The 14,040-nt window shown below is 40.4% G+C and overlaps 1 protein-coding gene across 1 annotated transcript; it reads left to right on the top strand.

Annotated features, from left to right (window-relative positions):
• Nucleotides 1-1,419: 1,419 nt before the first annotated feature.
• On the top strand, nucleotides 1,420-12,404 carry LOC139667398 (E3 ubiquitin-protein ligase TRIM39). Its single transcript, XM_071546846.1, has 6 exons — nucleotides 1,420-2,073; nucleotides 4,241-4,336; nucleotides 5,089-5,319; nucleotides 9,668-9,690; nucleotides 10,298-10,416; nucleotides 11,815-12,404. The coding sequence occupies exons 1-6, from the start codon at nucleotides 1,420-1,422 to the stop codon at nucleotides 12,402-12,404; spliced, it is 1,713 nt and encodes a 570-aa protein (XP_071402947.1).
• Nucleotides 12,405-14,040: the final 1,636 nt, after the last annotated feature.

The raw sequence follows: 14,040 nt of genomic DNA, 5'->3' as shown, positions 1-14,040 counted from the left end.
TATTTATTGCACTTGGAGCAAAGGAAAATTTAAACCTATTGCTTTTTACCCTGGGGGACCTGTATCTCCGCCCAGAGGGGAGAAGAACGAATTCCTCCAAGAGTGGGTGGTCAGAGCTGGCCACGATTTTTGTTTTGCACTGTAAGGTTCCCATACAAAGAAATTAAACAAAAGGTTAAAATAGATTCAATAAAGGATTTATAAAATAAAGCCATCAGTGTCTTGTCCACATTAAAAGTATTCAGTCAGTGTATCTTTCCTATTCTCGTGGATATCTGGCTTCTTTCTAGAGCTGCCATTTTGTACAGATTCTGAACTCCACTTGCTTCACTCTTGATAAGCTGTTATACCATTTTATTTTTATTTCCCATGTCATTTTATGGATCTTTTTCTTGTCCTACTGTTTTCCACCACATTGTGTTCTGTTGTCATTTACACTCTGGTATGCAAGCCAGTTGTTTCTTTGTGCATAATCTTGATTTTTGTTTTCTCACCGGCAAAATCAAGTAAGTTGCTGTTCTTGTTTTTGCGCTTTTATCATATTTTCTAACTTTGATTTTTATCTTTTATCACTGTGCAAAAATAAAAATAAAATAACAGCCCCAAGCAGTAAAAAAAGGGGGTTTTATACAGGGTGTCAGAAAAATTTGGAATCACAAAGTTCACACCGTATATTTTCTTCTTCTTGCACTTGCTTCCCCTCCACACCAGGATTTCCGGTCTCTAAACTGAGGCGTGGGTCCGAATCCCACTTCTTCTGACAAGCAGTTTTGATACTCCTTTGTATCCGTATCAATGATTTCACAAATGCAAAAAGTGTATGACCAGCAGATGGCTCACACAGCATGCAAAACTGGAGGGATGAAATATGTATTTACTGGCAGACTTGCATTATTGTGGTGGATTTCAACAATGCTAAAAATAGATTTGTGTTTAAACACTACAGGCATAGACATGTGCTTTGATGTTGTGTTTTAATCTTGTTTTTTTTCTGTAACACTGGCATTTTTAATGAAGTGTGTTAGAAATATAATACATTGTTAATTATAATGACTTACTGCAACAATGACACATCATTACTATTATTTTTATTATTTGATTAACAATATATCCATACAGACGCACATATATCTTCATACCAAGACATAGAACTTTCCCTGTATTTATTGGAGTGGAGGAGGAAGGGAAGGCAGGAGAGAAGAGGAGCAGAGTGGGAGGAGTTTGTAGTTACAGTTGAGCACAAGTGGTTTTGCAAACTACTGCAAAGATCAGAATCTGTTTGGACTGAAGAGTAACTCGGACACTGGCATGTACCTGGACCAGAGAGTCAGGAACGGATACCGGAAAGAATCCGCACAGCGGTAAACTGGGACAGAATTACATCGTGCTAAAATTATCCAGTCATCTGCTGATCTGACAATGGCAGACAGGGCCAACCAGGCTGATGATGGGGAGAAAGGGGGACCGGGGGACCGAGACGAAGAACCAAGTGGAGAGGCTGTACTTCTAAGCTGCCAGTCTACAGAGGATTGCCCAGGCTCTGATTCTGTAGAGGAGCAACAGCATCCAGGCCGTCAAAGTGTAGAGTCCGGATCGCCAAGCCACCAACCCGAAGAAGAGGATGAGTGTCCGGGCTGCCAGTCGGTGGGCGTCCTGGTTTTGCCCTGCGGCCACAAGCTGTGTCCGGCATGCATCCAGCTGAGCCAGGGGGAGGTGGGCCAGGACGGCTGCACCGTCTGCTATGGATCACAGCTGATGGACTCTGTTCTCCAGACTCTGCTGGACGCCCTCTTTCAGGGCCAGCCCAGGAGGCCCGGGGTTACGTCCGGAGCTGGAGAGCGGGTCGGGGGGAGAGAGGATGAGGTGAAAGCTGGGGATGGGGACGGGGATGGGGACGGGGATGGGGATGGCGATGGGGATCCGGACAGGGAACGAGACCTCTGTCCGCAGCATGGTGAGCTGCTCAGTCTGTTCTGCTTGGAGGAGGAAGAACCGGTCTGCCAGGAGTGTCAGAGAGACCAGCATGACGACCACCAGTGCTGCTCCATACAGGAGGCTGTCCTGGACTGGAAGGTCAGATGCAAAGGGGAGGGAGGGAGGAAAGAACGCTATTACAGTAACTGCGTTGATCTTGACCCATATAAATGAATATTTAGAGTATCAGTATGATGTTGGCCTCTGGTGTTATAGAATTAGATAACTGGAACAGAGTCTGTTGTATGTTAAGATCAGATGATATTTTGATGATCACCGTGGGTAAATTGGCTTGTTGCAGCAGCAAAATAGTAATAGGATAAAGCAAAGGAAAAGTAGAATATAAATAAGAATAGAGTAAAGGAGAGTATTAAACACAGGGTAGGACCAATATATTGGTTTGCTGATATATCAGTAAGTAGAAATGCATGAATGAATGTATTGAAAAAAATAGAATTACAGTATTATGAGGGTCTGCAAAGTAACAGCAATAGAACTACATACTGATATTAATAAAAAATGAAAATATACCAAAAAGAGAAAAGAAATATATTAAGTATGAAATAAGTAAAAAAGTGTAATAGATATCAATGTATATATAATGTAAACAAATGACATTAGACAATAGAGGAACCTGCAAACTGATTTGCTACAGCATATAAAGCCTCAAAAAAGGAAATCAGGGAGCTGAGATAGCAAAAACAGTTCTTAAACAAGCACAGATCCTGTACAGGCCCATGGCGCCTGTTCAATTCATTTCAATTCAATGTGGTGCATTGACAAATTGCTACCCCGACATGGTTATTGGTTAAATACCACAAAGTAAAAAAGTTACCTACTGTTAAAGTTTGTAGGGCAGCAGAAGATATGGACATTCATAAATTAACGACGAGTGGGACTCAGTGTGTGGGTGTTAGTGTGGCATTTAACCTATAGGTGAATTTTGGCAGCCAGAGACGCCCTCCTAGAGGCCATCTCACGAAGCGTTGGTGACTGACTGACTGACTGACTGACTGACTGACCTGAATGTGCCTCTTGATGCCCACGGCTGCAAGTGCAAAACATTGGGGACGTTTGAGCCCATCAGTGCAAAGATCATATCACGTACAAAGGTGTTTCTTAAATACACAGATAAGAAATAGGATTGGCTGATGATGGGCTGAAATGCGTGCTGTAATTTTTTTACTATTTTTCACTTTTTTGAATAATATATAATATAATAATATATACCACTAGTCTGATTTTTATGAAACTTGGGTGATGGAATTTCGCATTTTCGCAGTGATCTGGTGATTACAAAATTACACCGATTGGCCTGATGGGGCTTACTACAGTTAAAGGGCAACGTTTTTACGCCTACACTGTAAGTTCAATTTACATTACAGTATAAGTTTGTCAATTTTGGTCCTATATATAATTTGTCTCTCACATACTTGGAATACTTGGACCCGCAGACAGTATTGACTTGCGAGTCAGCTGTCATTTGAAACAGCAAGCTCCAGCTAGGCCTCTTGCTGCTAACAAGTCCAAAGGCGGTATGTCAGAATAACTCCATAAAAGCCAGTCATGTGAAAACGATGGTGACCAATCAACAGCTTTTTTTCACAGCCTGGAAAGCAGGATCACTGCACCATGTTCAGTCATTGGAGAGTCTTCTCCCAAACTCTACCTGGCATCATGTGCATGTGTCATGAAATCATCACCATGAACTAATTTTAATGTACTTTGCAACTTTTCCTTTTACTCTCAACTCCCCTGTGGAACCTGCTTTTTTTTTTTTTAGATATTTTGGCATACCCTGTTTGGGCCACTAATTAGCAGCAAGAGGCTAGCAACGGGAGCTTTTCATTTCAACCGACAGCTGACTCGGGAGCCAATATTTTCTGTGGGTCCAAGTATTACAGGTATGTCAGAGACAAATTATACAATATATACTGTAGGTCCAACCACGACAAACCTATCCTTTAAACTTCCTACAAACATATCACCTATCACCTCCTTGTAAATTACACCAATTGGCCTGATGGGGCCGCCATAAATACAGGTAAAAACTTCAAACTGAAAGGCCATAACTGCTACACCACTCGTCCAATTTTGACTAAACTTGTAGGGATGATGCGTCCTGTTATTGATTGGCCCAAGGGCTGCCTGCATCATATGTTTCATGTGTCCGCAATGTGCATCATTGTGCTTTTGTCATAATATATGGTGGTGTAATAGGTGTAATATCGTGTATCTGTTATTTGCCCTGATATTCTGTCTATAGAGAGAGCTGCGATCTGCCGTGAGAACTCTCCAGGACCAGTTAGACACTTTGACCTCCATCAGAGAAACCTGGCAGGACACAGCAGCTCATATCAAGGTATGCAGTATACAGTTACTTTTATCAGGTTGATCACACCTACAAGGTCTCAGTGGGATTCAAACCCACAGCTGTATTTGCAGACTAACTTGGCCATCCTGACAACTAGTGTGGGAAGGCAAAACAAGTGTAACAAGAAAAAATGTGTTACATTATCCTTCTGATTCCAGACTTTTTGGACCCTGTAGTAAGGTTAGAGCAATTCAGCGCTTGCCAATATTGGCCTTTTATTAAAAATTGGATTATTGGCCAGTCAGTCACCCTGACCACAACTAGTGAATTGCCATTATTTTAATTATATGTTTGACCAGAAAAATCATTCTAGTGTGGTGTGACGGTCTGTAAAACCTGCATTGTAAGGCACGTAACAAACCTGCCTTAAGGAGCAGACTTTTTTTTGCATGAAAACGGTCAAATTTAAAGAAATTGAATATTAGCACAAAATATCAGCTATTGGCAGCTTAAATCCACCAATAACAGCATTATGTTGGCCTTCAAAAACCCCACCTGAGGATGGTATGCAAAAAAACACTCATTAGCTGAAATGACTTGGGCTGCAACCGAGTAGAGCATCCATCTTTCCTTATTGAGACGCCATAGATTCACCCTATTTGCCCAAATCAAATTCTGGTGTCAGTATGGTCACTGGCAGGAAGTCTTCACTGTGCGAAATTGCCTAGTGCAGTTTTAAAATGTGTCAAGTGCAGAGAGAAGGCAACTCCTAACACAAAGCCTCATACACCTGTGCTCAGAGCCAATCAGAACACACGTCCCAGGTGATGAAGGAGGACTTTGAGAAGATGCACCAATACCTGCGCGACGAGGAGGCAGCTCTGATGTCATTGCTGAAACAGGAAGAGGAAGAGAAAAGTCAGAGGATGAAAGAGAAGATCGACAGGATCAGTGATGACATCAGAGTGCTGACGAGCACTGTCAGAGAGACAAAAGAGGCCATGGGGTTAGAGGACTTCCTCTTCCTAAAGGTAACTCCTTAAAGCTACAATTTGCGATTGATTGATTAGTTGTTTGGTCTATAAAATGTCAGAAAATGGTGAAAAATGTGGATCAGTGTTTCCCAAAGCCCAAGATGACGTCCTCAAATGTCTTGTTTTGTCCACAACCCAAAGATATTCAGTTTACTGTCATAGAGGAGGAAAGAAACCAGAAAATATTCACATTTAAGAAGCTGGAATCAGAGAATTTTGACTTATTTTTCTTAAAAAAACACTCAAACCAATTAATCGATTATCAAAATAGTTGGTGATTAATTTAATAGTTGACAACTACTCGATTAATCGTTGCAGCTCTATAACTGACCATCTAAAAAGATATAACGTTAGCAGTAGTGATGTGTAACCTGAGACAGATTCTACATTTACTAATCCTCCACCTAAAAGAAATGGCGCACGGAAAAGAAACTTGTGCATGACTAGCTATTGCTGGCACTGGATCAATACTGGCTCAACATTCCTCAAATGGAGAGCACTAAAAACTCTAAAGGGTTTTCCACCGACAAAGAGCTAGCTACAGTCTTGCTATACTAGTAAGTGGAATTTTGTTTTTATTACCAGGCTCGTTAGCATCAGCATTCTAGCTAGCAAGCAAGGTTAGCTTTTGCTAAAAACAAACTACATTCTGAGCATGCACGCAAGCGCAAATCTTGGATTGTAGCTTTAACTATGAAACTCCGTGGTTTTCGATCCTGGTCCTCGGTTCCCAGAGTAGGGGAGAGCGGGGTAAGATGAGCCAGTTTCTACTCAAAATGTTATCTTGGCAAGGAAAAATTAAGACTAAAACAAATGCTTCCACCCATATTTCAGGATGTTGATTTTCAAATTAACTGGCAAGAATGCAGCTAAATGAAAGAAGAATGAAAATACAACATCTTAAAAAAAAAGTGGTTCTTGCTTGGGGGCAAACTGAGCCACTGAATTATTCATATTTGAGTGTGGATAAAATACAAATAAACTATTTCTATATCAAATGAGATTGGAGACAATGTTGTCAATTTAAAATATCTTTATTAAAACAATTTTTGGCTTATTTTTTCTCATAACATTAATAGTGAACTAGAACAGTAGTAAAAGGTTCTTGTATGTCATTTTGCAAACCAACCTGAGTTAAATGTGACATTACTTGACATTACAAGTAACATTACTTGAAAAGTCTTGAAAATAAAAGATTCAAAGCCAAATAAAAAAAAGGACATTACTGCAAACTGCAAATGTGTTTTGTAAACAAACAACAAACTGCAATCCAACAGCAACGAATAGGCTTTGTGTACAGTAGGCTATTGATAGTATTCTGTTACATCACCACACGGCCATCTTGGTAGGAAAATAACAGGTGATTACAATCAAATGACAAACACAGCCAATGAGCTGTGTGTATTGTAAAGGGCCATATTGGTAGGAAATGTATGTGACATCATGGGAATACTATGAATTAAACAACCATTTCAATATTCCCCAACAACTCAATATTTCATGATTTAACATTTTTTATCTAACAGAGTCCTACTAAAGGCTATAGTGGCAACTTGTTGGAATTAAACATGTTAAAATCACACATAGGCAACACAAACTAGACTTATGAACATGAAAACAAAATATAGCAGGGACTGTGATGGAATGTACACTGCCTATTTAATTCTTGCATAGCCACTGGCTTTGAAGCCACAGCTACCCAACATTCCATCTATCCAGGCTGCAGGGAAATACAAAATCCAACTCTACTCTCTACATTGGGCCACACATTCTCATGACACCTTTATCGAATCAGGTGTGCAAGAGCAGAGTTGGAGTTAGAAGTTGCAGGACAGGGGGTCCTTGAGGGGGGGTTGAGAAACATTGCTCTGTATTGTTCGGGATACAAAATGAACAAATAAATAAATACATTGCACAGTTATTCATTAAAATACTATTGTTAAAATCAGAAATCAACAAGGTGGTAAACCAGAGCTATTCCCATAAATTACAGCACATGCTCCTGCTTCCTGGTTACAGCTTGGACTACAACTCTCTCACTTTTTAGTTCCAAATTGTGGTTTAGACTTCACTCATAGTGGAGAAAAAAAGTTCCACCTGGACTTAAACTCCTTATTAACTGTACTCTGCCCATCTCATGCAGCTCGGCTGAATACAAGTATTGCTTCAGCCACATGACTCTAATTATAACTCCACTGCGTTCACGCATTCATATCTGCTCCACATGTATCTGCTCTGACGTTAATCAAACAACACAGACCTCTGCGGTACTGGAGTTCTGACTTGGCTATGAGCAGACCTCTGCAGAGAGGCGTTGGGGGGCTCCTCCAGTTCTAAAAATACCACGGCATCACTGCTATGACCCCTTAGATGAAAGCTATCCAGATGACACATCGACACTGAGTACAGAGACGGGTACAGAGTCAGATTCCATCACCACACAGTCCTGGATGGATCTCTTCAAGTTTTGCCATACCTGTGCAAAGATAATAGAGAAGAAGGAACCAAAAAACATGTCTGCCACCCAACATTGCAAGCCACCAAGCAACACAAGATTACCTTTTTCAAGATGTGCATGTATGAATTTTGCTTCCCTCCCCTTGTTTTCTTTCAACATCAAAAGAATACAGCATTAACCTCATACTTTCCTTTGAATCATCTTATAAAGCACACAACGCTGTGCTACTTTTTCGTTGTCTGATATATTGTCATTTCATTAGCACCAATTAATGTGTAAATAGGTGTAATTTTTCATTCCAGTAATGCTGTCTGCCTGGTATTTGCCCTGCTGATTAGATTTGCTACAGTACTATAATCTGAGCCTTGTCCAGTGTAAAGACCTTAGAAAGGTGGAAGTTAATTTTAACAGAATGTACACTGCACAAGATTTATGTAATGCTTTATTTTTCTTTCACTCATTAAAACTGTCCAGAAGTTTATTCTTACAAACATCACAGTTATTGACAGATTACATGGCAGCTTGGCTGTGGACAGGCAATGTGCACTCTGCATCCATCTGTATAGATTATGGTATTTCACATTGAAAACAGTGTCCAATGAAACCATAAGCCACTGTGCCTCCTCCACCTACACATGGCCACGATGCTGTCCATCATGAGAGGGGAATCTTTCATCACACAGACACAGACAGGAAGTATAAGGTGATTTCTTTTCCCCAGACTTTTACCATGGCGGACACATCCCAGGAACAGTCTGTATGCAGCCCGAATTTAATGCATCCATGATGCAACCAAGCAGTAATGCCTATAGAGGGGCAAATCAGAGGAACAAAATAAGTGAACATAGAAATTCATCAGAACTCCACTTATTACATTTTCAAGCCTGAGACCCTTTTAACCGGCTGGCAAATGTGTACCTGCAATAAGCGATATCACATTTTATAACCAATCCTGAAACTAATGCAGAGATTTCATTAAGACATAATGATATAAACCAATATCCACACACGCGGGCCAGCTGTGCTGTGGTTTTCACCTCTTTTCTAAGCTTGTTGTCAAATTCTGCTCCAGAACGAAGCTCCTCCCAGGCCATTCCGTATAGCTGTTCATTTTTTTTAAACTAGCTTGGTTTTTAAATTAGCTTGCTGTTTGAAAGGGTCTCACCCTCTCCCATTCCTGAAAAGTTTTCTCGTAATGGTGGAGTCAATGAAGCGAGCGAGGAAACTTGTTAAACTAGTAAACTTGGTACCTACCTCTTCACTTGTCATTGTGGGTAACCTTCAGTGGGAGAACAATCTGTCAAAGCGAGACCAGTTACCAGTTATGCATGCTGCTCTGCAATGTATGTCCTTGGAAGGCCTCCATAGTGCAGTGGCTTTGCTGTGTGCTATTTACAAATGTGTTGCGGTTTGCGTCGCCCTCTAATGGTCAGAAAATTCCTTCTTATTCATCAGTGTAGGGTTTTTTTTTTAATTGTGAAAAAACATGAAATAATCAGCCTACTGGACACAAGAATCGTATTAATGAACGAATTAAAAGCATTGGCTAGGTTTGATGACTCAAAAAATATGCCAGAATTTATATGATGCACGCTACGCTATGAATGAAAAAGGTTTAGCTACATCTACATTGGCTCACTGTAAAACCTGTGGTAGTCCAGTTGGTCGTTGGCCCATCAAAACCTGTTCATTTTGTATTGCAATGTATTTTAGGTAGCTCAGTAAAAATAGAACTGTCTAACACGCCATACTAGCCAGTAGCCCCACACAATCTAAATTATTATGATCGTATCTAGGTGGTGATGGTGATTTTTACAGCTGGCAGAGAGCAGCTACACAGGTTTAGATTCCCTACTTGTAGTTCATGTCTCTCCTTTCTCCCCACAGAACTACAAGAGGGCCTCTGAAAGGTGAGTTCCTATTTTTTAGCCTCTTGTAAAACATCTCATTTCATAACAGATACATATTCATCAGCTGCACAATGTAGAAATACATTGAAAATATTCATTATTGTCAACTACAATTAGGTTTAGACAGTTTTATCGGTCTGTCGATGTACTGGGCCGATATTGGCCTTTGACTAAAAACAGCTGTTTTGAATGAGCCCCTGAAATTGGCACATGAATGGATCTTAAGTTATCACCCACCTCAAAGAAGTTCATTTGTTTGGGTTGCAATGGAGCATTTAAGTGACTCATGATGGTCTAAATACTGTTTCAGAGGCTTTTCCAGCCTGACAAGAATAACATTTGGGGGAAACACTGAGCCTGTGTAATTTTTTATGATGTAAATGGTCAAATTTAAGGATAATGAATATTGGCTATCAACAGCTTCACTCCAAAAATATCAGCATTGGCCTTCAAAAATAGCAGTCAAACCCTAGTTACCATTAGTTAGCTTTGTGTTGATTCCCAGGGCTGTTTAGAGCACGGGCAGAGGAAGGATTGTGATGGTTAGGTGAGAGAGTACGCCTTAGAGTTAGCTTAGTTGGCCTTAGTTAATTCTGGTGTCTCTCAGGGCTCAATGCAAAATAGAGGAGCCTGAAGAAGAGTCAGGAGCTCTGCTTGATGTGGCCAAACACCAGGGCTGTCTGCAGCACCGTGTCTGGGACAAGATGCAGAACATCATCCAGTACTGTGAGTTAACACATACAGCACTGTGAGACAATTTGAGGTAGATACCCATAATATACCCATAACTACATGACTACTAATTAAATGCATATATACTTTAATTTATAATGGTTCTCCATGATGAAATTGATACGGACTATGGATCGGTCTCCGTTTGTTCATTCATTCGTCTGTTAGTTCGTTCATTTGTCCGTCCATGTGTCATGTGTGATATCACAGATACCTCCACTCCGATACAATTACAGGTCAAAACTAGATGACATATTTGTTACTGATTGGCCCAGAGCAGCATGAGGGCCAATCATCACATGGACGTTTTTTTGAATGTGCCTGCGCCTCAGTAATTTTCAGTTGTTTGGGCACGACAGAGGTGCGTCTTGTCCAAACTATGTACCTGGCATTTTGGACACGGTGTGTTATAGAGTGCGCCGCTGGGGAACTCCAAGATGAACGTGAACTTTAACTGCGCCGCACATGATGTCAGTGTGAAAATAGCTCTTGACACGGGTTCTATCCAGGCAGAGCTCTTGGATGAGATGAGAGAACTGTCGGTGCTCCGTTCTCCATAGGAAGACATCATCCTTATTTTCAGAATGAGATCCTCATTCTCTTCTTCAAGAGCAAGCAGAGCAGTTGCTAACCTTTTCTAGTCCAGTTTTATTTTCAAAGTTATCCTTATTGCAATCTCGGAACCCATCGTTTATCGGTCTGACGACGATTAGACTCGATATTTTGGGGTTTCCGGTGTAGCCAGCGGACATCCGGGCCAATACTTCCTCTTCTGTGCTCCGGTCATCCTTTACAGTCCGATTAGCAACTTGAGATGCGAGAGTCGAACGTTTCTCCATACAATACACAAACATCGATACTTTTTGTAGCTGTTTTAGGTCCAGACAACATTTCGGCTAATCTCTATAAACAGATATCTGCATATGAGACGTCGTCTCTCAACTCAAACTCCATTCTCGTGTCTCAAGTTGCTAATCGGACTGTAAACAATGACCGGCGCATGGAAGAGGAAGTCTTGGCCCAGATGTCCGCTGGCTACACCGGAAACTCCAAAATATTGGCCGTCACCCCCAGAGTCTAATCGTCATCAGACCGATAGACGATGGGTTCCGAGATTGTCCTTATTGTTACTTCAAGTTAGCTAGCTGACGCTTATCAAGTTGTTGTGAAACTTTGTTTTGCATAGCAACAAGAAGGATGCTGTGTTCCTTGCGCCTAGTGACGGTCACAGCTGTGCTTCACAGTTGAGCACGAGAAACATCCTATCTGATCACAGCCTAAGAATGTATTCTTTCAAAGTTTACACATTGTTTGTTTCACTCTCTTCCTGAATGTCTATAACTTTCTTTTTTGTCTTTCTCTGTCTCTCTGGCATGTCCATGTGTTTCCCAGTTCCAGTGACCCTGGACCCTAACACAGCCTCAGTGTGTTTAAGTGTGTCTACTGACCTGTCGAGTGTGTTTGTGTGCGAGGAGCAGTCTCTTCCAGACAACCCAGAGAGGTTTGTGTGCCTGCAGAGTGTCCTGGGCTCTGAGGGCTTCAGTTCGGGGAGGCATAGCTGGGAGGTGGAGGTTGGAGACAACAGTCACTGGTCTATCGGCGTGTCCAGAGAGACCATCCACAGGAAGGACTGGTCTTCAAGCCCAGAGCACTGGTCTAACACTGATCTAAACCCTAGCCCTGCCTCGAACACTAACACGGACCGTGCTGGGGACCTGTGGACTGTCTCCCTCTCCTCTGGGGAGTACCACGCTTCCCCCGGCCACAGCGCCCCCCTCAGATTGAGGCGAAGGCCACGGAGGGTCAGAGTTCAGCTAGACTGGGAAAGAGGTTGTCTGACTTTCTCCGACGCCAACGACAACACGCTGATCTACCGTTTTAAACAGCAGTGGAGCAGTACACTAAAACCGTACTTCTCCACTACATGTTCCAAACACCCATTACGAATTACAGCTGGGAGGTTGACTGTCACCGCAGAATAATGTCACATGATCATACTGAATGCTTTTACTGGATAAGATATTAACCATCAATGTGGGGTAGAATAACACTACAAGACAAGTCTGACCCACCGATTCAAACACCTATAGTGCACTGAGACCCTACTTGGCCTAACCATCCAATACTAATTACATCAGGCAGAGTGACAGACACTGGATAATACATACTAAGTGCAGAGTATAATTACTGTAGAATGACTGCAAAGTAACTCCTCACCTAAACCTTACAGTTTTTGTCAATTGCTAACAAGCATCGGTCAATACTGAAACCACTTTTTCAAAACTCTTCATACAGTCTGCATTACCAACATGCATCTTGGCCAAACAATTAATCTCACCTCCAAAACTCACTCAAACCACCAAAACACTTCATACATGTCTCAAAATAAGCTTGTTCCACCATAACACTGGCAACAATTCTCACTCAGAAAGCATACAATGTCACTCATAACACACTGACCTAAAAAACACTAACAACAGGGAGCATTACATAAATGATGAACTTTTATCCTTGAAGTTTGAATGACTTTTCACATAAATCAGTATTTTATTATAGAATAAGAATAACACCTTTTCACTTTGACTGTACTAAAGTATATGTAACAAGAATGAATCAGAAATGCAGCAATTGAATTTACTTCAATATCCTTTATTTTTTCAATATCTTTGCATATAGTAATTTACTGAAATTTACTGAACAATTTTCTGAAATTCCAGGGCTGCAATAATACAGTAATAAAAAAACAACAACAACAACAACATGTATAGTTTTGTCTGTTTGGTAACGAGACTAAAAGCTTTCAGCTGTGTTTGGAATGATTATTATTTAATTTTATTATTATCATTTCATTTTTCATTTTTAAATATTCTGCTAAGATTGTCTATATATGCTAAGATATTTCTATATATATATATATACATACATACATGTGTATATATATATATATATATGTATATATATATCATATTGAAATATGGTTACTGCTGAAATGCACGAAATTTGCCATCATTCTGTTTTGAAAACAGTGTGTTAGCATTTGAAAAATGTGCTGCATATAGTGTTTTGCAGGTGGTGAAGTATGAATGAGAAAAGAGTTCATGGATTTTGGAAAATGTGGTCATTGAATGCATTTTGTGTGAAAACGATGAAAAATGATTCAGTTTGGTCCACATAGACTTCTGTTTCGCTGACTGTGTGAAGAGTTTTGACAATGCAACTTCAGTTTTGACCAATGCATGTTAGCAATCAAAAAAAAAACTGTAAGAGAGCCTTTAGGCTTTATTAGATAGCTGAACGTGGAGAAATTACTAGTAATATTTATTTTGTTGAGGTAGTGAAAGTGCAACAAATACAACCACGTTAGTTCAATTGCTTGAGACAATTTTCAAATGTGTTTTTGTTCAAGTATCGTAAATGTGTATTTACTAGGGTCTGGCAGATATATAAGTTTAAATAATAATAATACAATATATGTGTATATATATATATATATATATATATATATATATATATATATATATATATAAATATCTTGGGCTGATAACCCACCTGCACTAGCCAAGATTTTTATATAAAAATACATTCATCTGCCTAAATGACAAAGTGGGGCTGTAACAC

The sequence above is a fragment of the Centroberyx affinis genome, unplaced genomic scaffold, assembly GCF_046629955.1.
Source record: "Centroberyx affinis isolate AG114_WGS23_722 - 3 ecotype Tasmania unplaced genomic scaffold, CSIRO-AGI_Caff_v1 ptg005489l_1, whole genome shotgun sequence".
Taxonomy (NCBI): domain Eukaryota; kingdom Metazoa; phylum Chordata; class Actinopteri; order Beryciformes; family Berycidae; genus Centroberyx; species Centroberyx affinis.
Note: the sequence above shows the minus strand (reverse complement) of the source record. Positions and strands in the feature narration are given on the sequence as shown.

Excerpts from the sequence above, each read along its gene's own strand:
- LOC139667398 (XM_071546846.1), top strand. The coding sequence starts at position 1,420 with ATGGCAGACAGGGCCAACCAGGCTGATGATGGGGAGAAAGGGGGACCG. Across the intron at positions 2,074-4,240 it reads AGGCTGTCCTGGACTGGAAG|AGAGAGCTGCGATCTGCCGT; the intron begins GTCAGATGCAAA and ends TTCTGTCTATAG. Across the intron at positions 4,337-5,088 it reads ACACAGCAGCTCATATCAAG|AGCCAATCAGAACACACGTC; the intron begins GTATGCAGTATA and ends ACCTGTGCTCAG.